The following is a 26,344-nucleotide window of genomic DNA, read 5'->3' on the forward strand; positions in this document are numbered from 1 at the left end:
ACACACACACCCACACACACACACACACACACACACACACACACACACACACACACACACACACACACACACACTCACACACACACGCTCAGATAGTCACACACACACTCACACATTCACTCACACACTAAAACAAACACACACACTCACACTCACACACACACACACACACACACAGACACACACACATAAACAAATACGGACACAGCAACCCATAGTGACTCAGCCCTGATCGGCCATAGACACTCACCTCAATGATAAATAATGCAACGTATGAACTACTCAAATGACAACATTTCCAACAGGACAGAAGACATATGGATGATCCTGGTGACACACACACGGACACATGGACACACAGACACACACACACACACACACACACACACACACAATTACTGGCATATGTGGGCTGTTGCGGACAGGTGTGTTCTTTAACCCCTGGAGGCAGGATCATGTTTGCCTGAAAGGGTTTGTTTTCGTGTTATATCCAGAAAGGTGAAGAAACGAGTTTTTGAACCATAGGCTGGTTTGGACTCATTTATATCCCCCCAGCTAAAGAAGGTTACAGAGGTGCTGAATGTGTAAATTAATCTAGCATTGCTCGCATATTCAACCCGGAACCATTGGTTGGATTTGAAACAGCAAACCTTCCGGCTGCGCTGGTTGAATACGACTATTGAGCCAACACTTTGACAACGATTTTTTTTGCCAGCCGATTCTGCCTGAGGGCGGTGAGGATCTTTGATCATATCCCCGACCCAACGCGTATAATTAAACCCGCGTAGCTCCAAGCGGTGGTCTTGTGGTCCGGGCGGCTCCACCGGTCGACAAACACGGGACCGAACAAAGTCTCATGAGAACTGCAACAATGTGCTTGTTCGCTGGTTCGACTTGACACGCTGCAGTTTACATGCAAAAGACATGGAAAGCATAGACTATTCCTGTTCCTTATTCAACACAAGACCATGCGTAGATATGAAGAATTATGAACAAACTCAAACATTCCGAATGTCCTGTAACGTTTCTTGAGTTTACAGATTTTTTTCATTTGTTCATTTTACCACTCTGAGTGTGAATGTGTGTGTGTGCGCTCGCGCGTGCGTGTGAGTGAGCGTGTGCACACATTAATAGACCGCATAACTAACGAAGGGAAAGTAAGATGATGAATACCCGCAGCATTTGAATAGGTGCTCGTCACAGTTCAATCCAATTTGTTTACAAACGGAGAAAATAAAATTTACGTTCGTTCTCTCATAAATACATTTAATGCATATCACACCATCAGGTAAACTTGACGGATAGATAAAACGCTTTTTCCGGTAATGACCGACTCATCACTTTGGCGAATATCCAGCCGATGCGGGTCATAACGAATGCTGAAAACTGAGAGGGGGGGAGAGGAGAGAGAGAGAGAGAGAGAGAGAGAGAGAGAGAGAGAGAGAGAGAGAGAGAGAGAGAGAGAGAGAGAGAGAGAGAGAGTAAGACAGGGAGAGCGAGAGAGAGAGAGAAAGACAGGGAGAGCGAGAGAGCGACAGAGACAGAGACAGACAGACAGGGAGAGCGAGAGAGAGAGAGAGAGAGAGAGAGAGAGAGAGAGAGAGAGAGAGAGAGAGAGAGCTATAGAGTGAACGAGATAGGGAGAAATGATCTGGTGTGCTCGTCCCTACTTAGAGCAGTTTGGTTTGGAGGGACCGGACAGGCGGTACGGTTAAACCCAGCATGGTGAACGTGTACTTCTCATAAAACCTTCGCTATAGAATAACCGCCGCGTGACCATGAAATACTGCTGGATTATATTCGCCACACCTTTACTATGCCTCCTGATACCAGGTAAGGAGAATCTTTTGAAAAGCTCCTTTATTGCTATGCGTCTCATTCCTTGACTAAGATTTCTTAGCCTTGATCTTTTTATTTCAATGTTTGTGTATGAATATAGGCTATATGAAATATGTCTACCTATTGATACAAATACATACAATTTCTATCCTTTTTTCCATATATATTTGAATATTGAATTGGTAAACAATCCTAAAACACGTGGCTGTTTAGGAGACCTCGGGTCATGCGTGGTGTTCCACAGCTCTCAATGGGGATGTTTACATATAGAGGATCATGTTAGCAGTACGGCCGTTTGCCAAAGAAATCCCCCATCCTCCTTTGCACAGCTTACTTGTTTTCAAAGGAACTGCTGAGTTATACTCGCGTCCGACTCCCGAGGGTTCAAAGTAATTGTGTCTGTTTGTTTGTGCGCGTAAGTGCGTGTGAGTGCGTATGTGTGCGTGTGACGGTGTGCATGTGTGTGTGTGTGTGTGTGTGTGCGCGTGTGTGTGCGCGTGTGTTTCTGTACGCGGCGCGCGTGAGCGCTTCGCTTCATGAGATAGAACATTATTTACTTAGATTTTGAATATTGTGTAGCCTTTTCCCCGTACGACACACATGTAAAATACGATCTGTTAATAACATAAAGTAGCCTCGTGGACTAGGTAAATTAGAGCAAGGCAGCGTATTATTTCATACATAATGCCCTGAAAGTGTTAACTAATGACACACTTCCAAACATATTCTGATGGGCTCGATACAAAGTTGGGTCGACAGGTGTATTGTCTCCCCCATTTCCCCAGGTATTTGAGAAGTCTTGATGATTCATAGCCTTACGTGATTCACTATGTAGTAGGTACCCATAGGCCTTCAAAATAATTGCAGAACCTGGATTGTAGACAACAGTTGGATCTGTTGCATGATATACTTGAAATAACTAATCAGCAATCATAATTCCTTAGTTAGACATCAACCCTTTGTGAATCTCAGCTGTCCTAAGGCTCAACCGTCACATGGCAAGTCTGTTGGCCAAATAAAGCCATATCATGAGGATATCTTAAAACATAACAGCTCGAGGGGGGCTGTGACTGACAAAAAAGCATGCTATTGCTAGCTACCCTGCTTCACAAGGAAATTTATTCTCCGCACTCAAAAGAGTGAACAACAACAACAACAACAATAAGTATCACTCAAAAGAGTGATACTTATTGTTTGATTGTTCAATAAGTATCACCCCACTAAAAAGAGAGATTCTTAATGTTCAAAGGACATGTTTTCATGTTAGCCTTAACATGCAATTCATGTTAGTAGAAGAATATTATATTATTCTACTGTTTTCTGAGTTACTGATATTTAGGGTTCTGTCCTGTCCTATTATTTTGATTTTCATTTTAATGTACTCTGTTAAACTCAACTAAATCCTACTCGACTCCTGTCTAGTGAACTCTACTCGGAGCTACTCTAGACTACCCTACTTTTTTGCACTAAACTGAGCTAGACTCTTTAAACTGAAATGTCCCATACTCTTCTCTACGCTACCTTCCTGTACTCTACTCTAGTGTAGTACATACCCTTCTCTACTCTAGTACTCTACTGTAGTTTACTCTAGTCTTCTCTGCTGTATCATTCTCTACTATATTCTAGCGTTTTCTAGTCTACTCTTCTATACCCTTCTCTAATCTACTGTAGTATATTCAACTCGATACTCAACCCTACTCTATTCAACTCGTCTCCATCCTTCTCTACTTTACTCTAGTCTATCCTAGTCTTTTCAACTCTATCCTTGTCTACTCTTCCATGCTCTGCGTTGCTCTACTCCATCTCTACTCTACTCATATCGACTCGCGTAGAGACTGTAACAGTTTGCGTTGGGGTAAGTTGAACGAGTGCCTGCCAACACCCACACAAGCCCCCACCTCTGGTCCCAGTCCGCCCCAGGCCCCTCATCTCCCCGGCGGGGCCCCACGTGGTGGTGCCCAAGAAGGGGAGGCTGGAGCTGCGCTGCCATGACGACGAGGACACGTCCGGCCGGCCGTGGTCGGGCGTGCGTTGGCAGCGGGACCGGGCGCGCCGGCTGGAGGGCGAGGCGGAGGAGGGCGGGGCGGTGTACGTCAGGGTGGCGGCGGCGCAGCCCTACCACATGGGCCGCTACGTGTGTGTCAACAACAGCACCCGGGAGCACAGCTCCATCTACGTCTACGTGAGAGGTGAGGGGGCTCTGGGGGGTGTGACCGTGTGGTGACACACGGGGGAGGAACCTCGAACCCAGAACGCAGGGATGTAGAGAGGGAGGATCGCTGGGTTGAGGGAGGCCCGGGTGAAGGGAGTTTTATACTTTGGACCCTTACAGTCCCATCAACAAAAGTGATCTTTGTGAAAACACAGCAAAGTAATGGTTTGAATGCTCACACAGCAAAGGCGCGAATGAAGCCTAGCGTGGATACATAAATATATAATCAAGCAAGCAGAAGCAGAGTAATGAAACACCCTGGCCTCGGTACAGCACACGCGTGTTAAACATTAATGAGCCAATTAACACGTTGGCCAAACCCACAGTTCCACACACACACACACACACACACACACACACACACACACACACACCCCGAGTTCCTATTGGTCTAGAAATCCCTTCTGTTTAACAGTTGTTGTATCCCTGCATATAAAAACACTGCTCCCATCACAATATCAAATAGAGTGGCCACCTTTGACAGGCTTATGAATTGTTTTGAAATGGTATTACTCAGTTCTGAATCTATAAATATATTTGTGTCATAAATATATGGCCATAAATGTGGCCAGTCCTTTGAGACTGTAACTGGGACTAAGTGCTACACTAATAAAGTTGAATTGAATTACATTTAAATGCGTGTGTCCTTGCTTCACCCAAACCCCAGACCCCCAGAGCGCCTTCCAGCGGACCATGGTCAACAACATCCTGGTCCGCTCCGGGGAGAACGGCACCATCCCCTGCCTGGTCACCGACCCCGCCGTGAGCCTGCTCGCCCTGGAGACCTGCAACGGGCAGCCCCTGCCCCCCGGCATGCGTTACCATGGCGACAGGCAGCACGGCGTGCTCATCGGCAAGGTGCGCGAGGAGTACGAGGGATGCTACGTGTGCGTGGGCCGCCTGGACGGGGCCGCCGTGAAGTCCGACCGCTACACGCTGGACGTGCGACTCGGTAAGTTGTAAGGGCGGTCTGTGTGTGTGGGGCGGGGGTTCCCCAGGTGTAGCTTCTTCCTGTAGCGGCGTTGAACGGAGATCTGGTAGATGCAGTGTAATTATGGGTTTGAGTGTTGGGCCCACTCGCCTGCACTTGGTGGAGCCGCGGCGAAAACATGCCAGTTTCAGAGGAAGTGGAAGAGGATGTGCTGGACTGGGGCATTAGTAGTTTTAAAATGGCCCTGCTTTGTTGAATGATCATATAATGAGTGGGAAATGATCTATCAAGGTAAAAAAAAATCATGTTGTCTCCTGCTATGAAAGAAATGTGAAAGAGAAATGTATTTCTGACTGGGGATACAATCTGATTCTGATCTAAAACGATCCCCTTTCTATTTTGACTGTGTTGGTCACACCAACTCACAGAGACATTTACACAGCTTATTGGACAACTTACAAAAATGCAAACACTACAAGAAAACATGCAATGTCAGTGATATACAGATACATTTATTAGGATAATTTTTTTGGTCTGTTTGTTTCACACTAACATCTTTACAATGTCAGTGTGAAAATCGCATATATATATATTAACTATATGTGTACCAGGTGTTAAATGGACGTTGGAGACCTGATGCCTTCCATTATTGATAAGCTGGGATAGTGTGTGTGTGTGTGTGTGTGTGTATGTGTGTGTGTGAATGAAAATATAATCTGTTCATAATTCAACAGTAGTAGCCACCGTGAGAGAAGGAACTGAAGGGGGGCTGGGGGGGATGCAGCAGGTGGAGAATGGGACCAGTAACGAGGACAAAGTCGTCTGGCGGCAAGCTCTGTTTTAGGATGAGTAGGCGGTGGGAAGAGAGGGCACCGCAGCGCAGCCTCGCTCCGAACAGAGAGCCCTGTTGATCTGGCACAGAAGCACAGACAAAGCACCATATATGAGCCATACTTGGTGTTGTGTACATGCTCAGTGTTACACTGCAGCGGGCCAGGTTCAATTCAACTAAAAGTTTAATCATAGAGAATGAATAAGACATTTTTTAAAGGCAACATATTGTCACAATGGTGGATTTTAATAGCATGACACGCACCTGGAGAATCGCAATACAGATGTGTTTCAGCAGTTCCAACCGGAAATATATTGCACAGCAATATACAATGCATAGGTACAATCTAGTCCAAGTTCACTGGAATATAAACTCAAGTGGAAAACTATGCTCGCTTCCAACTGTATTTACTGTCAATGAGCAGTAGCCTGTAAGAAGCTAGCGATAAGAGAGACAAGAGTCTATTTTAAGAGGGACTTAAGATAGTTTAGGTCAAAGAGAAGATGGACTTCAGAGACTTAAGACAGTTTAGGCCAAAGAGAAGATAGATTTAAGAGAATAGACTTAAGATAATAATGAGAAGGAAAGCTAGATAAACTAAATTAAAGACAGTGAAGCTAGACCTAAGATACACCTGATTTAAGATGGACTAGAAATAAGAGAAGCTAGACCTAAGATACACCTGACTTATGATAGACTAGAAATAAGAGAAGCTAGACTCAAGATAGAGATTGACTTATGCTTGGCTTAAGACAGAAGCACCAATAACAATAAGAAATGTACCCACAATTTCAAAGGAGAACAAACTCAGTCAGCATGTTTCCTTCATCTCTAAAATCGATCATGATCATTTCATGATGTATTACAGTACGTTTCTTACATACTGCTCCTTTAATAGAGACTAGCCTTAAGAAACACTAGACTTAGGTCTACAGTCTTTAAAGGTCTAGGGCCGTTATCATGCCCCTCCCCATTGGGGCAGGGGAACTGCCGTGGTTGTGGATTATCCGGGCAGGGATTACAGCGGTTTAGTCAACGAACAAAGATCTCCAACGGCGCGTGAAGCCACTGTTTGGGTAAACATCTGAAGTTGTACGTGTGGAACCACGTACTTACGGCAAACTGTTGCATTTGCCCTCATGTCCTTGTGCACGAATGCACATGCTGTGTCCACAATGTGCTTTATTTGTTCTTTTATTTGTAAAATATATGATATTTTCCTAATATTATAAAAGATTAAATGAAATTTACCGAACAATGTATTTATCTGTATTGCTCAGTAACTATATGTGCTCAGTATCCACAAACATCAAAGCGTCACCCTAGATGAAGAAATGCTGCTCTTTGCGTGTGTGTGTGTGTGTGTGTGTGTGTGTGTGTGTGTGTGTGTGTGTGTGTGTGTGTGTGTGTGCGTGAGTACGTTTGTGCGTGCCCATTTGTCTCCGCACAGACCCATGTGTCTGGCTTTGTATGTGCATCCGTGTATTGTATGTTTGTAGCTGAGTTTTAACCAGGGTAACTGCTTGAGATGGACCCGCTCCTCCTTGGCCAGAGGCAGTGTGTGTAGTAACGCACGCCGCCTGTTGCCCCGGGTCTCTTCCAGTGCCGGCGCTGCCCCCGGCCCTGCTGCTGTCCCACCGGGACAACGTGATCCTGAGGCTGGGGGAGACCTTTGACCTCAGCTGCAGCTCCTCCAACGTCAACGCCGACTTCAGCCTCAAGTGGGACTTCCCCCCCGCCGCGGTGAGAGAGAGAGAGAGCAGAAGAGGCCATGTCAGTCTAGGTGGCCCCCACTTTCTTTAGTTTTTTAGTGTTTGGACAGTTCCGGTTGTAAACAGAGCCAGGAACTGTGGGCAGTTCCAGCACAGTCGCCGGCGGGGTCAAATTGACACATTAATGAATGAATTCCGAAACGTGGACATGCAAGGGCGATCTGCCTGACCCACAGGGCCGCTGTTTAAATCCAAGTCTGTCCCTGCAGCTAACATAAATCATTTGCCATGCCCGCTTCTTGATGAGGGCTTGTGAGGAGTTGGCAAATGCACATGATGAAATGATACGGCAGTGTTGGTTTGTCAATGAATATGAGGCGTCTTCTACCTTCTAGTAAATCAGATCCAGGTCAATGTCACGGTCGAGTCGACTGCTTGAAATATATTTAGGCAGATACACAAAGATCTATCAGCCCAGTCCGCTGCTATAAAGTTGACGTTGTACATTTCTTCCTTCCCGGGCCGTTGAACAGAAACCCGTAGAGGCACATACCTCACACATCCTATCCGGTTCCCGTGGTTACAAGCGTTCCACCTCCCTCTGGATCGCAGCTGTCAACCAATCGGACTCTGGCACCTTCCGCTGCCACGCCCACAACGAGAAAGGCTCCGCCTCCACAGCTGTGAAGCTTGACGTCCGCGGTGAGTCTCCTTCAGGGTGTGGTTCGTTAGTGTGTCTGTGTGTGTGTATGTGTGTGTGTTTCTACCCATGAGTGAAATACAATATGCCAATGTTGGTGTCAGGCTCCAGACACAAGCAGCTTGGTGCTGAGAGCTACACCTTGGATAGGGAGGTAGTAGCAGCAAGCCATGTCTTATCGGCTTCCGAGAAACACTGTGCCTCCGACATCTCCAAAGTAGTGCCTTTATGCACTTTATAATGCTTGTACAATCATTTGAGATGAATGACCTTCTGCATTTCGCTAATCATACCATGCAAACTAAGTACAAAATCCAAGTCAGTCAGTGTGTGCGTGCATGCGTGTCTGTTGGCGTGCATACTTGTGTGTGTGTGTGTGCTTATGTTTATCTGTGTGTTTGTGTGTGTGCATTTGTATGTGCGTGTGTGTGTGTGTGTGTGTGTGTGTGTGTGTGTGTGTGTGTGTGTGTTCCCAGACAGAGGTTTCATTACGATGACAGGCAGCCTAAGGCCCAGTGTGGTGCATGTTAAAGAGGGGGAGAGCCTAAGCCTCAGGGTAGAGTTGGAGTGCTACCCAGTGCCCAACACCCTGTCCTGGGCATACAATCATAAGCTGCTGCGCAACACCACGGAGCATGTCATCACTCTCCACTGCAACAGATACAGGTACTGCAGACACGCACTCGCCCACCAAAGTCAAAGTCAAAGTCAGCTCTATCGTCAATTACTTCCCATGTAGACATACAAAGCAACATACAAAGCAAGTGCACATGCACAACAGATAAGACAACACTAAAAGTAAACAACAGATAAGACAACACTAAAAGTAAACAACAGATAAGACAACACTAAAAGTAAACAACAGATAAAACAACACTAAAGTAAACATTGAAGCGCACAAGAGACACATACAATACAAACGCATTCACACACACACACACACACACACACACACACACACACACACACACACATGCACGAACACTTGTACACACACACACACACACTAGCATGACATTTGACACTCTTTTCTGTTAGATGCCTCACTGAGCTGAAACTGGTTAGAGTCCACGGAACAGAAGGAGGGATCTACACCTTCTTAGCCAATCACGAAGATGCATCTATCAATCAATCCTTCACAGTCAAAGTGAACAGTAAGTCACATTAATGTGCACGTTTCCCAATGTCTCTCTTTCTCTCTCTCTCTCGGTCTCATTTAATCCCTCCGTCTCTTTACCTTTACAAGGCAAACCGGTCATCATCTCCCAGGTGGGGCCCATTGACGGGCAGGTGCGTTGCGTTGCCGCGGGATACCCGCCCCCCAAGATCAGCTGGTACATCTGTGAGCTCCCTCACACGCGGTACGCCCAGACCCAACGTCTCCCTCATAAACCCCGGGGCACTTCTACCATGCTAGTCATGTCATTGAGTGGTAGACGCCACTGATGTAGGACCTCCCAGTAGGACCCCCCTAAGTGGATCCGTCTGCCGTGCGGCACGCGCACAGCTCTGCTGCTCCGGCATGACGTCATCGGGAGCATTAGGGTGACATCATTAGGGTTCTCATGACAACACTGTTATGGGGAGAGATGATGACGACGGTGAGTCACTCAGTAAGAGGGGGAGGGGGAGGGGGAGGGAGGTCCTGCATTACTGCACACAGCCATGGTATGGCTAGACTAGATATAACAACACCTGTGCTATCTGTCCTAGTTCAGGGGTCAAAATGAACACGTGTGTCCATATTGTCAATAGAGACTATCTCGGTGTTGACATTCGGGGTTGACATTGAGGCCTGCATCTTATCAGCAACTAAGACATGTGGCCTTCATCCGCTCAAGGACAGGAAGCTGATTTGTGGTTTGTGGTCCACAGCTGCTCACACCTGCCCAACGCCAGCCAGTGGGAGGCTCACGAGGTTGCCATGGTGACGCACGCTGCTTTCGGGAAGAGTGAAGTGGAGAGCCGACTGAACGTGACCAGGGAGTTTGCCCAGTACCACACCCTTGAGTGTGTGGCCAGCTCAGACCAGGAGGAGGCCTTCACCCTCTTCTCCATCAGCGGTAGGGGCACACACACAGGGACACACAGGGACACACAGGGACACACAGGGACACACAGGGGGACACACGGGGGGACACGGGGGGACACACAGGCACACACAGGGACACACAGGGACACACACAGGGACACACAGGGACACACAGGGGCACACACACAGGGACACACAGGGACACACAGGGACACACAGGGACACACAGGGGGACACAGGGGGACACACAGGGGGACACACGGGGGGACACAAGGGGAAACATGGGGGGACACACAGGGGCACAAACACAGGGACACACAGGGACACACAGGGGGACACACAGGGGGACACACAGGGGGACACACAGGGGACACAAGGGGACACACGGGGGACATACAGGGGCACACACAGGGGGACACACAGGGACACACAGGGACACACAGGGACACACGGGGACACACAGGGACACACAGGGGGACACACAGGGGGACACAGGGACACACAGGGACACACAGGGACACACAGGGACACACAGGGGGACACACGGGGGGACACACAGGCACACACAGGGACACACAGGGGGACACACAGGGGGACACAAGGGGAAACATGGGGGGACACACAGGGGCACAAACACAGGGACACACAGGGGGACACACGGGGGGACACACAGGCACACACAGGGACACACAGGGGGACACACAGGGGGACACACAGGGACACACAGGGACACACAGGGGGACACACGGGGGGACACACAGGCACACACAGGGACACACAGGGGGACACACAGGGGGACACACAGGGGGACACAAGGGGACACATGGGGGGACACACAGGGGCACAAACACAGGGACACACAGGGGGACACACAGGGGGACACACAGGGACACACAGGGGACACAAGGGGACACACGGGGGACACACAGAGGCACACACAGGGGGACACACAGGGACACACAGGGACACACAGGGGGACACACAGGGGGACACACAGGGGGACACAGGGGGACACACAGGGACACACAGGGGGACACACGGGGGGACACACAGGGACACACAGGGGGACACACAGGGGGACACACAGGGGGACACAAGGGGAAACATGGGGGGACACACAGGGGCACAAACACAGGGACACACAGGGACACACAGGGGGACACACAGGGGGACACACAGGGGACACAAGGGGGGACACACAGGGGGACACACAGGGACACACAGGGACACACAGGGGGACACACAGGGACACACAGGGGGACACACAGGGGGACACACAGGGACACACAGGGGGACACACAGGGGGACACACAGGGGGACACACAGGGACACACAGGGGGACACACAGGGGGACACACAGGGGGACACAGGGGGACACACAGGGGGACACACAGGGGGACACACAGGGGGACACACAGGGGGACACAGGGGGACACACAGAGACACACAGGGGGACACACAGGGGGACACACAGGGGGACACAGGGGGACACACAGGGGGACACACAGGGGGACACACAGGGGGACACAAGGGGACACAAGGGGGGACACACAGGGACACACAGGGGGACACACAGGGACACACAGGGGGATACACAGGGACACACAGGGGGACACAGGGGGACACACAGGGACACACAGGGACACAAGGGGGGACACACAGGGACACACAGGGACACACAGGGACACACAGGGGGACACACGGGGGGACACACAGGCACACACAGGGACACACAGGGGGACACACAGGGGGACACACAGGGGGACACAAGGGGACACAAGGGGGGACACACAGGGACACACAGGGGGACACAGGGGGACACACAGGGACACACAGGGGGACACAGGGGGACACACAGGGACACACAGAGACACACAGGGGGACACACAGGGACACAGGGGGACACACACAGGGACAGAGAGGCAGACAGACAGGGTACAGACACTGTTTTCTATCAGCTTTAAGCAGACACACAGGGGGCCCTATTTTAGCGGTCTGAAACGCAAGTGAGAGCAAGGCGCAAGTAGCTTTGTGGGCGGTTCTATGGCGATGTCGCTATTTTACCGTCGCAAAAATGACTCTTGCGCCCGGCGCAAATCTAAAAAGGGTTGGTCTGAAGTAGACGTAGGTGTGGTTTGGGCGTAACGTGCAATAAACCAATGAGAGTGCCAGCTCCCATCCCCTTTAAGAGCAATGAGCGCATTTGAATCTGACGAGTTGATACTTTGACAGCGCGTCTGCAGTCTCCGATGAGACAGATGCACATGAATTTCAAACTTCAAATGGCTCAGTTTATGGCCAAATAATATGGCCTAATTCACACATGGAATAAGGTTTTCTTTTACAACTTCAGAAATACTGAGCCCTCAAATAAATTTTGGCAAAGAAAACTTAACACACATATGATATGCGGTAACTGTGGTTCTATTTAATGATATACGCAATACATTATAAACATCGTTTCTTATCAGTATTGTATGCATTATCGTTATCGACTTGTGTTCCTAATATGCATGTTTTCCCTCGTTAATATATATTGCCATGGACTGTATTCTGCGTTACGTGTTTGATTTGTGTGTGTTTAAACAGATGGACGCACACACGCGCGCCCGCATTCATTAATTCTTTAACACATACACACACGCGCGCCCGCATTCATTCATTCTTTTTAACAGGAGGGAGGAGGGAAAAAAGGTGGCGCAGGAGGGAAAAGAACGCTCTGCGCCAGTGAGAAAGTCAATTGCGTCGGATGCAACATAGGGCCCAGGGACAGATAAGGGACAGGAAGACAGACAGACAGACAGACAGACAGACAGACAGACAGACAGACAGACAGACAGACAGACAGACAAACAGTTGGACAGGCATGCAGAGAAAGACAAACGTCAACCCACATGCAGTATGCAGCATAATTCATTTTGATTAATGAGACAGAACTGCACTTACAAAGTCAGAACAATATGAAGGTATTATTGTAGCAAAAGTCTTTAGCACCTGTAACTGCAGATTTTGTATGCGTACTCAATATGTAAAGTCACAAATGTGTAACAGTAAATTTGAAGTCCTAAATATATATTTTGCATGTGTACTCTAAACTCACAAATGTGTAACAGTACATTTGATGTCGTAAATATTTTTTCTACCATTGTAAACACTAAATAGGGTCTACGAGTTCACAAGTCTGTGTTACAGATGCACAAATCCTATCCTGTGCATCATAACTTCAAAGAGTCATGCACTTGTCACTTGTGCTACAATCATTGCAGCGCAGTTGGTGCAAAACACATTTGCACACCCGTGTTTCGTAATATGAGAACATGCCCACAATGTGTGCATTCGTTAACCCAAATGTGAACTAATGCATCAGAAGTTGCACATCTGTGAAAAATTTCCTCACAAATAAAATGATATAGAACGTTGTGTTGATTCAGCATTTTAATGAGCGAGCACAAGTCCATCGTTACAACTGCTCGAATCTGCTCCTGTAAGTCTCAGCTGTGGGGTTTTTTACAGGTAGTTTTGCAACAGTATGTGCTACATGTGTAGCAAAAGTGATTTGTATCCGTATGAGGCAGAGCGTCCGTGGGCGGGACGAAATTGCAGCAGTAACCAATGAAAGTCGCCGGCAGGGCGTGCATTTTTCAAACTACACTTCGCAGACCCTTAAAATACATTGAAGGACACTTGCGGCATGTTAATGCAATAATTTGGGGGGAATTCAGTTGAACTAAGTAATTTAATTTGACATAATGTAAGATACCCAACTCCGTCGTGTAGGATGCCCTCTTGTCTACTTTCAAGACTCCAGAGAGTAAGAGTTTGCTTGGATGGTCCCAGTGCAGTTTAAAAAATGAACCCCCTGCCGTCGACTTTCATTGGTTAATGCTGCAATTTTGTCCCGACCACTGACGATCTGCTTCATACGGATACGAATCACTTTGGCTACACTTGTACCGCATAGACGTGTTGCAAAAGTATCCGCAAGAAAACAGCTGAGACTCATAGAAGGAGATTCGAGCAGTTGTATAACCGATGGACTTGTGCTCGCTCATTGAACATAGCGATCTATATAATTTCATTTGTGAGGAAATATTTCACAGATGTGCAACTTCTGATGCATTAGTTCACATTTGGGTTTACGAATGCACAAATTTTGTGCATGTTCTCAGATTATGAAACACGAGTGTGTGAATGTGTTTTGCACCAACTGCTGCAATGATTGTAGCACAAGTGACAAGTGCATGACTCTTTGAAGTTGTGATGCACAGGATAGGATTTGTGCACCTGTAACACAGACTTGTGAACTCGTAGACCCTATTTAGTGTTTACAATGGTAGAAAAAATGTTTACAACATCAAATGTACTGGTACACATTTGTGACTTTAGAGTACACATGCAAAATAAATATTTAGGACTTCAAATTGACTGTTACACATTTGTGACTTTAGTGTACGCATACAAAATCTGCAATTACAGGTGCTAAAGACTTTTGCTACAATAATACCTTCATACAACAACTGCAAACACACACATTCACACTTACACACACTCTCACACACAAAGATGTGTGCGTGGGGGCTAGTTGTGAGGTCACTGGATTAAACAGAGTTAGTGAACGCTGACTATGCATGTTGGGATTAACTGCTGGAGACACGCTAAGATCCCCATCAGCAAAACAACAACTACAACGCCTTCACCACAGCTGCTTTGTGTATGGGAAACAATGTGTGTTTCTGTGTGTGTTTGTTTTTTGTTTGTCTGTGTGTGTGTGTGTGTGTCTGTCTGTCTGTCTGTCTGTTGCCAGGTTACAAGCCTATGAAACATGAGTTCTCACTGGGCGGTGTGCTGGTGGGTGTCTCTGTGTTCTTGAATGTGTTCCAGAACGGACCGTTCCCCACGAGCTCTTCAGACCCCTGCTGACCGGCATGCTGGCCACCGGCGTGGTGCTGAGCCTGATTCTGGTGGTCCTGATCTACAAGTACTTACAGGTAACCAGTCAGTAGGCGGGGCCTGGACAGTATAGACATAAACATACACACGGGCCTATACATGGAATACACTGGACCTCAGTGTCCATGCATATGCTTAGAGCACACTGGACTGTACTGTACATGCATACAAGCACCATGCTCGCAGCAGAGAACCGCTGTGATTGTGTACCATCGACATGTCTGTGAACCAGGTTTGCCGTTTTTTGCCGTAGGAATTTGGAAGAACAAGGTGTGTTGGTTAACTACCAGTAGAATACTGTCTGGATGGCGGTACCGACGGAGTGTTGTCAGCGGCAGCCGTCTTTGTTGTGGTTCAAAATGCCTCACCGTACTGCTCCCGCCTCATACTAGATGAACGGTTGTGATTGGCGGGGCTATCTCGTACCGGGCAGAAACCTTTTTGTTTGGGAGGGGAGCCAGACCTTATCTGCAGAGCAAATGTGCTCTCGAGAATTGTCTGGTTCTCAGGCTAGGCCAAGAGAGGCATAACACCACAAATTAACAAGGTTCATGCATACATAAAAAAATAAAAAAAACTGACAGAAAACAGCAAGCCACACATAAGCTCTTACAGTCTGCTGAATAAGTTAGGGTTGATTACGATGGCAAAGCTGTTATAGCGTCCCCTCGCACCCCCTGAGGCCTGAACCACCACCAGCATCACACACAGGGAAACCAATGGGGGTAATAACTGCTTTACAGAGATATGGGAATGGTGGAGGCATACAGCAGGCTCTCTGCTGCAGGGGGCATAGGGGTGCACTGCCACACACACACACACACACACACACACACACACACACACACACACACACACACACACACACACACACACACACACACACACACACACACACAAAATAACATGCCACAACAAGCACTTATGAGCAATGAGTGTTTGGCTGGGGCTGCAGTAGTCATTAACTAATGGCCGGCTGTGACTCCTATTTATTATCTTGTGTTGTTGCGTATGATGGGGAGGCCAAGCTTTCCCTGCTAATGCTGGAAGCCCGATCTCTCGCTGCGGGTCTCAGCCAGATTATCAGTGTCGTATCTGATGGAACGGTTTCTTTCCCTGCTCTGGGTGTGTGTGAGTGAGGGCAGACCATGCATACATTGTGACGATCGATTGCGTTATGTTTGTCAAGCGCTAACGAAGATGAGCTGTGAGCCCCGGTCCTGGCCCGGGGAAGGCAGAGCTTTTCCCAGGGTTTCATTGGGTCCTCCGCCGCTATGCTGGGGCTTTTCAACGTCCATCCATCTGTGATTGGTGTTGAGGGGCTTATCTATGCTCTGCGGTGGACTGATGAGGGAGTCCAGTCAGACACGCCCTAATTGGATTCTGAAGTCTCGACGGTGTGTGTGTGTGTGTGTGTGTGGGGGGGGGGGCTGGTCCATACCACCTTCTGAATACGCTCATTGAAGAAACTGAGGAAAGTGGAATAGGACAATAGGGTTAGGGACAATATTGTCATATGGTCTGGTACCATTATAGACAGGACAGTGACATATAATTGAAGAGAATAAGAGCACTGGATAGACAGTGGGAGAGAGAAGGACCCATCTGTGGCGCCACAGGGCCGGTCGCAGGAGACGATCAAATACGGAGCCAACAGATCATTTTTGACATTTGTTTTTCATGTCTTTAAATGTTTCCTCGGCTCTCTAATATATAGAATGCGATTAAAGTTGCATGAATTGTTTTGTATGCAGCTTAACATGGCTTGGAGTTTTAAACATTAGCAGCACAGAGTAATGTTTATTGATATTAATAATGATCTCTTGTGCCTCATATATTATTGATAGGGAAATATAAGTGAGCTGCCTATCTAATTTTCTTTTAAATCTGCTTTCAATTCTTAAAATGTAATGGTTACACTTAACGATAAGGGTACGTTAATGTAGCATTCAATAACATTAGTTAATGCAATATTAGCCTTTTACTGACAAATACGTAACATGATATCATTATGGTGTTCATGTTTATTAATGGTGTCCATATTAACTAAGGTTATGGTGTACACGTTAATTACGGTTTTCATTTATACATTATTTAAAAAGGTATGGGTAAGGGATAAGATTAACCCACTTACCCTAACCTTACCAACTTAACAGTACATTTGATTTCAAACATAATATTACCTTTTTATTTAATAGACAGAAACTTCAGTTGGTGTATTATTATTTTTACTAAAATATTACCTTTTTACTTTTCTAATCCAATATGTTAAACCTGCTTTTAAACACAGCCTAACTTTGAAATTCTCCCTCTGTGTCTCTCTGTCTCACTGTCTCTCTCTGTCTCTTTGTCTCTCTCTGTCTCACTGTCTCTCTCTGTCTCTCTGTCTCTCTCTGTCTCTCTCTGTCTCTCTGTGTCTCTCTGTGTTGCTCTGTCTCTCTGTCTCTCTTTGTCTCTCTGTCTCTCTTTGTCTCTCTGTCTCTCTGTCTCTCTCTGTCTCTCTGTCTCTGTCTCTCTGTCTCTCTGTCTCTCTCTGTCTCTCTCTGTCTCTCTGTCTCTCTGTCTCTCTCTGTCTCTCTCTGTCTCTCTGTCTCTCTCTGTCTCACTGTCTCTCTCTGTGTCGCTCTCTGAAATAGAAACCAAAGTTCCAAATCCAGTGGAAGGTGATAGACAGTATCCATGGAAACAACTACATTTACATTGATCCAACCCAGCTCCCGTACGACCCCAAGTGGGAGTTTCCTCGCCAGAAACTACGCTTTGGTATGCTTGTGTGTGTGCATGCATGTGCAAGTATTAGTGTGTGTGCGTGTGTGTGTGTGTGTGTGTGTGTATGTCTGTGTGTGTTTGTGTTTGTGTGTTGTTTCTAATGTTTCCGAATTAGAATTAGCTCCCCAAAGTACATTACAATTTTTACTTTGAATTTGAAATGGTGGTGTGTGTGTGTGTGTGTGTGTGTGTGTGTGTGTGTGCGTGTGTGTGTGTGTGTGTGTTTATGTGCATGTGTTTGTCTGTTTGTGTGTTTGTGTGGGTGCCAACCTGCAGGTAACACACTTGGATCAGGGGCCTTTGGAAAGGTTGTAAGAGCCACAGCCTACGGACTCTGCTCTGCAGATACTGTCATGACTGTTGCTGTCAAGATGCTCAAACGTAAGTGTGTGCGTGTGTACTTGCCTATGTGTGATAGGATACATGCAACACTGTTATTCGGGGACACCGTCTGAATGACGGAACCCTGATGATGTCCTCTTAGCCAACGCCCACTCCACGGAGAAGGAGGCGCTGATGTCCGAGCTAAAGGTCCTCAGTTACCTTGGAAACCACGTCAACATCGTGAACCTGCTCGGAGCGTGCACTGTTGGAGGTGAGGGGAGCTGTGTGTGTGTGTGTGTGTGTGTGTGTGTGTGTGTGTGTGTGTGTGTGCGTGTGTGCGTGCGTGCGTGCGTGCGTGTGTAAATGTGTGTGTACGTGTATGTGTGTACGTGCGTTCGTGGTGGTGTGTGGTTGTGTATGCATCATGACCTCAGGCTTGTCTGATCAAAGCCAGTTGAAGCCCACTCGAAGGCGAGGAAGTTCTGTTGATCCAAAGGCCATTTGCACAAGCCTGTAGAAATGGCAGGTCTTTCAGATTCCATGGACGTTGGTGTGCCCCAGGCCCATAAAGTGTCAGTCTTTGAGAAACGCATCTGATCTTCCCAAATATGGGCTTTATGGAGAGACGGGAGTCTTGTACTGACAACTCCATAGTTCTATTGATAAAACACGACAGAAGGACAGCCACTTTATTACTGTTTGTCTACAGAAGACAGTAGGATTGGAGATGGTAAAACCATCTTTTATATCCCCTTATCCCCTCACTAGGTGAAAATGTTGTGTTATAAACCTCCATCTGCAGGTCCCACTCTGGTGATCACAGAGTACTGTTGCTATGGGGACCTCCTCAACTTCCTGCGCAGGAAGAAAGAGTTGTTCCTCAACACCCAGACCGGTGGCAACTACTACCGCAACGTGCACAAACAGAGAGAGCCGGCAAGGTGTGTGTGTGAGGGAGCTATTTGTGTGTCAGTGTGTGTGTGTGTGTGTGTGTCTGTGTGCGTGTGTGTGCCTGCATGTGCACATCAAGCATTACACCATTACTTTTTAACCAACTTATTAAATTACTGTTTACGTGTGTGTGTGTGTGTGTGTGTGTGTGTGTGTGTGTGTGTGTGTGTGTGTGCGTGTGTGTGTGTGTTCACATTTGCAGCAGAGAGGTCATCGGCATTGACTACATGCCAATGCGTCCGTCTGAGAAAGAGAGGCATTCTGAATCAGGTGGGAACCCATAAATATACCGCAAAACACCCAGTCCTTACACATGGTTAAACATGTTTTTCCTAAAGCCGACTCTATTGATAATGTTAGTACTATTTGTGATAATACAACAAAACAGCCCAGCCTTGTCCAATACATTTATCCCACGTCCATCATCACCTCCATTCACAAACAGAGACGGTGTGTTTGGCTGGCGAGTGACTCTTCTGAACACGCACACATCGTGGCTCTCCTATGGTTTATTCATCAAAGCCAACTGAATAATGGAAACCTGGGGTTCAGGGAGGACACAGAGCACAGGATTCAGGAAGCAGCAGAAGCAGTTCAACGTATTAACGGCAGAAACCTGCCAGAAACAGGAAACTGAGGCCGCGACCGAGGGCCGGATACAGAGAGACAGTTACGGTCATTAATACTAGAACACTGTTTGGTAATGAGAGAGAGAGAGAGAGAGAGAGAGAGAGAGAGAGAGAGACAGAGAGAGAGAGAGAGAGAGAGAGAGAGAGAGAGAGAGAGAGAGAGAGAGAGAGAGAGAGAGAGAGAGAGCATCAGTTGGCGTTACTGAACGGGAGGAGAAGGTGAAGACAGCAATGTCCCTGGTGTCAAAGTAGCAGTCCAGTACAGCATACAGGGTATCACCACTACATTCCTACCTGTGAAGCATAAAGTACTGTCCTATCTAACCTTGCATTACGCTGTAAAATTGCTGTTACCGTGCAATTTGAGTTTCAGAAAGTGAGCCTCTCAAAGCAATCCTGTGAGAGTTTGTCGGCGGTTTGAGCTCAGAGCTGAGTGCCTCAACCATAGGGATGTGCGCCTATAGACATATATCCCCATCGGAGGACGTCGGCGCTGCCAGCCTAGCGCTGAGCGGTATTGACCGGTTCCCCTGTGCTTGCAGCCTGCAGGGAGAAGGAGATCCTCTAAGTGACACGCCTCTTCTCTCTCCATCCAGATGATATCGATGAGCTGTCCATAGACGCCCAGGATCTCCTCAGCTTCTCCTACCAGGTGGCCAAAGGAATGGAGTACATTACCTCAAAAAATGTAAGGCTTAATGCTTGTGTCTGTGTGTGTATGTGTGTGTGTGTGTATGTGTGTGTTTGTGTGTGCACATGCGTGTGTTTGTGTTCATTTTTGTGTGTGTGTGTGTTTGCGCGCATGAGCACGCACCCACACACACACATACCTGCTTGTGTCCATGCATGTATGTGTGTCTGTGGATGCATGCGTGTTTCGTTGTTTATGCTTGTGTGTGTGTGTGTGTGTGTGTGTGTGTGTGTGTGTGTGTGTGTGTGTATTCGTGCGTGTGTATTCGTGTGTGTTTGCATGCGCACATCTGTGTGTCCTTGCATGTACGTGTTTGTGTGTGTGATGCAGTGCGGTAGACAGGTCAGCACTAGAGCAAAGTGCTCCAGACTGCAGTGTCAACACGCTTCCCCATGAACCCAGTGTATCCACCGAGACCTGGCCGCCCGCAACATTCTGCTGACCCGCGGCAGAGTGGCCAAGATCTGTGACTTCGGCCTGGCCCGGGACATCACCACCGACTCCAACTACGTGCTCAGAGGCAACGTGAGTCTGTCCCGTCCCCCCCCGTCCCCCCACTCCGACCTCCATGTTTGTGTCTCTTGGCTCCTCTCTTTCAATCTTCCCCTTGGTGTTTATTTGCGCTAATGGTGGAAAATAGGCGGGAGCAGAGGCCTGAAGTACGCCTGTAAGCCGCCTGTAAGTGGTCTTTCCGAATTAGTATTTATGTTAATGTCCAGAAAGCCTTTTATTGTATTATAGATATTTCCTTTTTCTTTCAGAAATGTGGTTATTACTTGGAAGTCTATAATTATCAAGGATTCAATTAATTTGATAATGTTTTTTTTATTCCATAACCAATCTGTGCTAGAAGCCTCGTTCTCATCGTAAAAGCCTTAGATTTCTGCTATTGAAACTCTTGGCGGCCGGAAGAATTGACTTTGAAGGTTCTTGATGACGAACGACTATAGCATCACAGGGTGCCATTGCACACTTCTGATGGTACGACTTACGTACAGTTTATTGAGCAACAACTAAGAAAGAAGTGCTAATAAACAGTATTCAACCACAGCTTCCACAGCTATGGAAGCCATTGGCAGTATGAAGAATTTAATTTTGAGGCTTCGAAAAATGACCCTAGCAGCACAGGTTGACACTCCTTCACCAATCCGTCTGCCGCTGAACCCGTAGTGGTCTGTAGTGGTCAACTACAGTGAGCCTTTGCTGCCCTGTCTGCAGGATCACTGCTGTCCACCGCTAGCTATCTTCTCATGTCGTCTGCTGGATCACTTACCCCCTGTGTGACCACTACAGTGAGCCTAGGTATTTCATGTCGTCTGCTGGATCACTAATCCCCCTGTGTGACCAATACAGTGAGCCTAGGGTTTGTATGTCGTTTGCTGGATCACTAATCCCCCTGTGTGACCACTACATTGAGCCTAGATATCTCGTGTTGTCTGCTGGATCACTAATCCCCAGTGTGACCAATACAGTGAGCCTAGATATCTCATGTTGTCTGCTGGATCACTAATCCCCAGTGTGACCAATACAGTGAGCCTAGATATCTCATGTTGTCTGCTGGATCACTAATCCCCAGTGTGACCAATACAGTGAGCCTAGATATCTCATGTTGTCTGCTGGATCACTAATCCCCAGTGTGTCCAATACAGTGAGCCTAGATATCTCATGTTGTCTGCTGGATCACTAATCCCCAGTGTGACCAATACAGTGAGCCTAGATATCTCGTGTTGTCTGCTGGATCACTAATCCCCAGTGTGACCAATACAGTGAGCCTAGATATCTCGTGTTGTCTGCTGGATCACCAATCCCCAGTGTGACCAATACAGTGAGCCTAGATATTTCATGCAGTCTGCTGGATCACTAATCCCCCTGTGTGTGTTCAGGCCCGACTGCCGGTCAAGTGGATGTCCCCAGAGAGCATCTTCGACTACGTCTACACCTACGAGAGCGACGTGTGGTCCTACGGCATCCTGCTCTGGGAGATCTTCTCACTGGGTAGGCATTCTCAGTATAATGACCGGGACCCAATTGTGTTGTGAACACAGATGTCTTGTTATTTAAAAATATCCTTAAAAGGGTTATTGTCCCATGAATCATCAGCCAAAGTCAAGATATGGCGACGAGATATGGGGATTTAATCATGAGCACCTCTACTAGTGTTCATTGCCCACTTCCATCTTAGCTTACAGGAGCTCAAACAGGCCATGAACGTTCTTTACAACACCTAATGACATAATCAATGACGAGATAAACAGCAGCCAATTGGAAGGCTGAAAAGGACTTATTAATTAGGAAAAAAAAAACTGAACGAAACCTTGCTATACCATTTCCACCTGCACAATCAATCAACATACATCAACAACACACATCCAACCAATTAACCAATTAACCAAGGAACTATCCACTAACCACAGGGAATCTGGATGACAGATGGTCAGATTAACGGAAATTGTAAACACAACACTTTTTTACAAATAGCATTGTCGTAGACCGGCCTCAATTTAAAAGGAAAAACACAGAGCCCACCTGCTAATAACAAATTTGACCTGGACATTCATGTGTATCCATGTCACGACCACAGGTACACCTCTGAGCTCTATTGATCAATGATAAAAAATGATGTTTTGTTTCCCAGGCAACAGTCCCTACCCTGGGATGCAGGTGGGCTCGGCGTTCTACAGAATGATCCAGGAGGGCCACAGGATGAACATGCCCGAGTTTGCACCCACCGAAATGTAAGTGTGTGTGTGTGAGTGTGAGTAAGTGAGTAAGTGACAGTGAGTGTGTGTGTGTGTGTGTGTGTGTGTGTGTGTGTGTGTGTGTGTGTGTAAATAGTAATAGAAGTTTAAACAGTACTGTGTGTATGACCTACTTTTCAATTAAATGAAAAAGTAGGTCTCAATTAAATTAGAAACAAACAAGACCGAATTAGTAAAAAACAGTATAATACTACGAGTCGTAATTCCGACTTCAGGGGCGTTCTAGCCGAACATGGGATACATTAGATGGATTAATGGACAGACAGGTAGATAGAAAGAGACAGGAAGTATGTGTAGATGTACACATGGAAGTCATGTTAGAATAAGTAAATTTTATCTGACATGGTGACTGATGCTTGCATTCAAATGATTCAGTTAAACTGGTGATGTTTGAGCTGTACTGAAGTTAGGCAGAGAATCGGCCTTCGTGGGAGAAGTTTAGGGTCAAACCGTGACCCCAGGGCACTCTCTGCAGGTACGACATGATGCTGTCCTGCTGGAACGACGACCCCCTGAAGAGACCCTCCTTCCAGAAGCTGGTGGAGAGCACTGAGATGCTACTCTCCGAAAACACCAAAAATGTAAGAGATTTCGGGATTATCGGGAATCTCTTAAAATCGGAATGGACCTTGGGTTTTTATATGGCTGTTCATTGAAGTTAAGCCTCATCAGGATAGGAACCAGTCTGCATCTCAAACCTAGATAAAATAAATGAATCCTCCATACAGTTATTTAGAAAGGGAATATTGCCATAGGATTCATAGACATTATCCGTTGGAAGTTGCGGCATGAACCCCTTATTAATGGAACTTTTTAATTCATGTTACATTTGCAGGTTTCTAAAACCTTCTTTGCCTCTGAGCGACACCCGTGTTCACCTTGCGGCGATGCTTCCGTGATAAGGGTCTATTTGAGCTTGAGGCTGTGAATGCCATTTCCCATATTCCTGCGACTCACCCAGCATTTGATTCAGGGCTCCGGCCTGCTGACACATCATCACAAGGTTAAATCTTATTTAAATGGAAAGCCTCCGTTGCTGTGTCACCCTGCAGATCTACCTGCGGCTTAGCAACGCTGCTCTCTCCCACGGGCCCCAGAGGATCCCGTCGCGGCGGCTGAGCTCCGTGTGCAGCACCACGGCCTCCACCCAGCCCCTGCTGCTCAGCGCCACAGAGGTCTTCATGGACTAGCACGCGCGCCAGAACACGCTGTTCAACGGACAACCCTCAAACAAACAGGATCCACCGGACACTTACCTCTAACAACCAGTTTCCCGTCTGTCACTCTTGATCGACCTGCATCAACCTCCTTCTCTCTCTCTCTCTCTCTCTCTCTCCTTATCTATCTCACTCTTTCGTTTTCTCGTACCTCATACATTTCCACCTCACATGGCTGCAGTCTCTCAGCGCTCCGGCCCCTGTCTCTCTCCTCTTGAAGTTATCGATTCCTGCCGCGTTTATTTCAGGTATGCGTCTCTCATAAAGCTGACTCCTTCACCGACTCCATTACCGTCTGTCACAGGGTCCAGCTGCATCAATCAACTGGGGGCCCGGTCCATTTTTAGCTTCGTCTTGTGCCTAGTGCTATGAAGTTAGGATGCTTGGGCAGTAGCACTTCTCCGACCTGACCTTGGAGAGAGAAATGACCTCAGACTGAAGGAATGGAGTGACACAAAGTCGGGAGTGAACAGTTGATGTCGCTTTCTTTGTATGTATTTTTGCATCCCTCTGCGTAAACAAGTGGTTTATTTTCTCTTGTTGTCGGTAGTCCTTCGAGTACTTCTCAATCCGCCTTATAAAACCAAATGTACAGCACTGCCTCTTGATTTCTTTGTTGTGTTTTTTTTATTAGATATGTGTACAGAAGGTGTTGAGAATATGAATCATAGCATTCAGGCATGTTCTTAATAGCGATGTTGTTGTGCTCACTGTACGTTATCCCGGTGTAGGAAAAACCTAGTTTGTATTGGTTCGTTAATGTTTTGTAGAGCTCGCCATAGCTGTTAGCTCTGCACATGCTACCTGTGCTAGCTCAATGTCAAAAGGACGTACGATGCAGTGTAAATAAACATGCCTTTCTGGGGGAAATAGGACCGGTTGCATGAGACTTTGGTGTCTCTACAGAGAACCTCTTAGAGGGCAAGAGGTCTCGAGTGAATGTGAAAATAAGCGTTTCCAGTGAGATACACCAAGGTTTATCAAAGTTTTGATACGGTTTGTTGACTTGTAATAAAGATGATGTGATGGTCGAACGCAATGAGCATATTTATTTCCCCTGCCGTCCAATTACACACAGCACAATTTATTTTATGTATATATGATGTACAATGTACGGAAAAAAACAAGACAAATAGAATTGTTTCATGTATAATAATTTGCAGTTGGTTTTATTTTCAAAACGTCCAGTAGGGGGCAGTCTGGGGTTATAACGATAGCAAACATCTTGCTTCAAAATATACATTGTTACATTTTACTTTGGGGTGAATAAAGGAGCACAGTAGATGAGCAAAATATGGAGACTTACATACATACAGTACAGTATAGATAAGCAGATAGCACCATTTCACACTGAATACTGGTGCCGTGTGTAAAGAATACTAGCTGTACAGAACAATTAGGCGCAGGGGCCTTTATCACAGAGGTGTAGTAGCAGGACTCATCTTGCATACAGACCCACAGTTAACCAAACCTGATTCCGTCCCTTGTTATAAACCTCTGTATGAAGGGTCTAAAGATGTTCCAGGTGTGAGGGGAGAGTTAGGGCTGGGATTTAACCGTACTTTCTTGGCATGCCGTTCAAAATATCCTACTCCCAAATAAGTCGACGAAACATACTTTTAACGTTTTCTCAGAGCAAATATTAAAAGAGACTACACAACAGACCAATGTCTTGTCTTTACTGCCACCTAAAGGTTATAAACTACAATGGTTAAAATGGTGCAGGTTCCTCCTGAACAGAACAAAAAGGGCTCATCTTACATCTTGCATGGTTGACTGCCGTCGGTGTGTCAATG

The 26,344-nt window shown here is 47.0% G+C and overlaps 1 protein-coding gene across 3 annotated transcripts; it reads left to right on the forward strand.

The window, feature by feature from the left end:
• Positions 1-1,490: 1,490 nt before the first annotated feature.
• Positions 1,491-25,574, forward strand: kitb (KIT proto-oncogene, receptor tyrosine kinase b). 3 transcript variants are annotated; one of them, XM_079729431.1, is made up of 21 exons: positions 1,491-1,833; positions 3,750-4,028; positions 4,719-5,003; positions 7,418-7,557; positions 8,060-8,228; positions 8,703-8,892; positions 9,265-9,380; positions 9,473-9,587; positions 10,102-10,289; positions 15,140-15,246; positions 17,845-17,971; positions 18,254-18,358; positions 18,462-18,572; positions 19,104-19,242; positions 19,455-19,522; positions 20,478-20,569; positions 20,975-21,097; positions 22,456-22,567; positions 23,208-23,307; positions 23,807-23,912; positions 24,384-25,574. In XM_079729431.1, the coding sequence occupies exons 1-21, from the start codon at positions 1,779-1,781 to the stop codon at positions 24,519-24,521; spliced, it is 2,865 nt and encodes a 954-aa protein (XP_079585557.1). In that variant the 5' UTR covers positions 1,491-1,778; the 3' UTR covers positions 24,522-25,574. The 3 variants fall into 3 exon arrangements, with proteins under 3 accessions (XP_079585557.1, XP_079585558.1, XP_079585559.1); XM_079729432.1 differs by having other exon boundaries at positions 19,458-19,522; XM_079729433.1 differs by having other exon boundaries at positions 24,359-24,528.
• Positions 25,575-26,344: the final 770 nt, after the last annotated feature.

This window comes from Pollachius pollachius, assembly GCF_949987615.1.
Source record: "Pollachius pollachius genome assembly, chromosome: 2".
Classification (NCBI taxonomy): domain Eukaryota; kingdom Metazoa; phylum Chordata; class Actinopteri; order Gadiformes; family Gadidae; genus Pollachius; species Pollachius pollachius.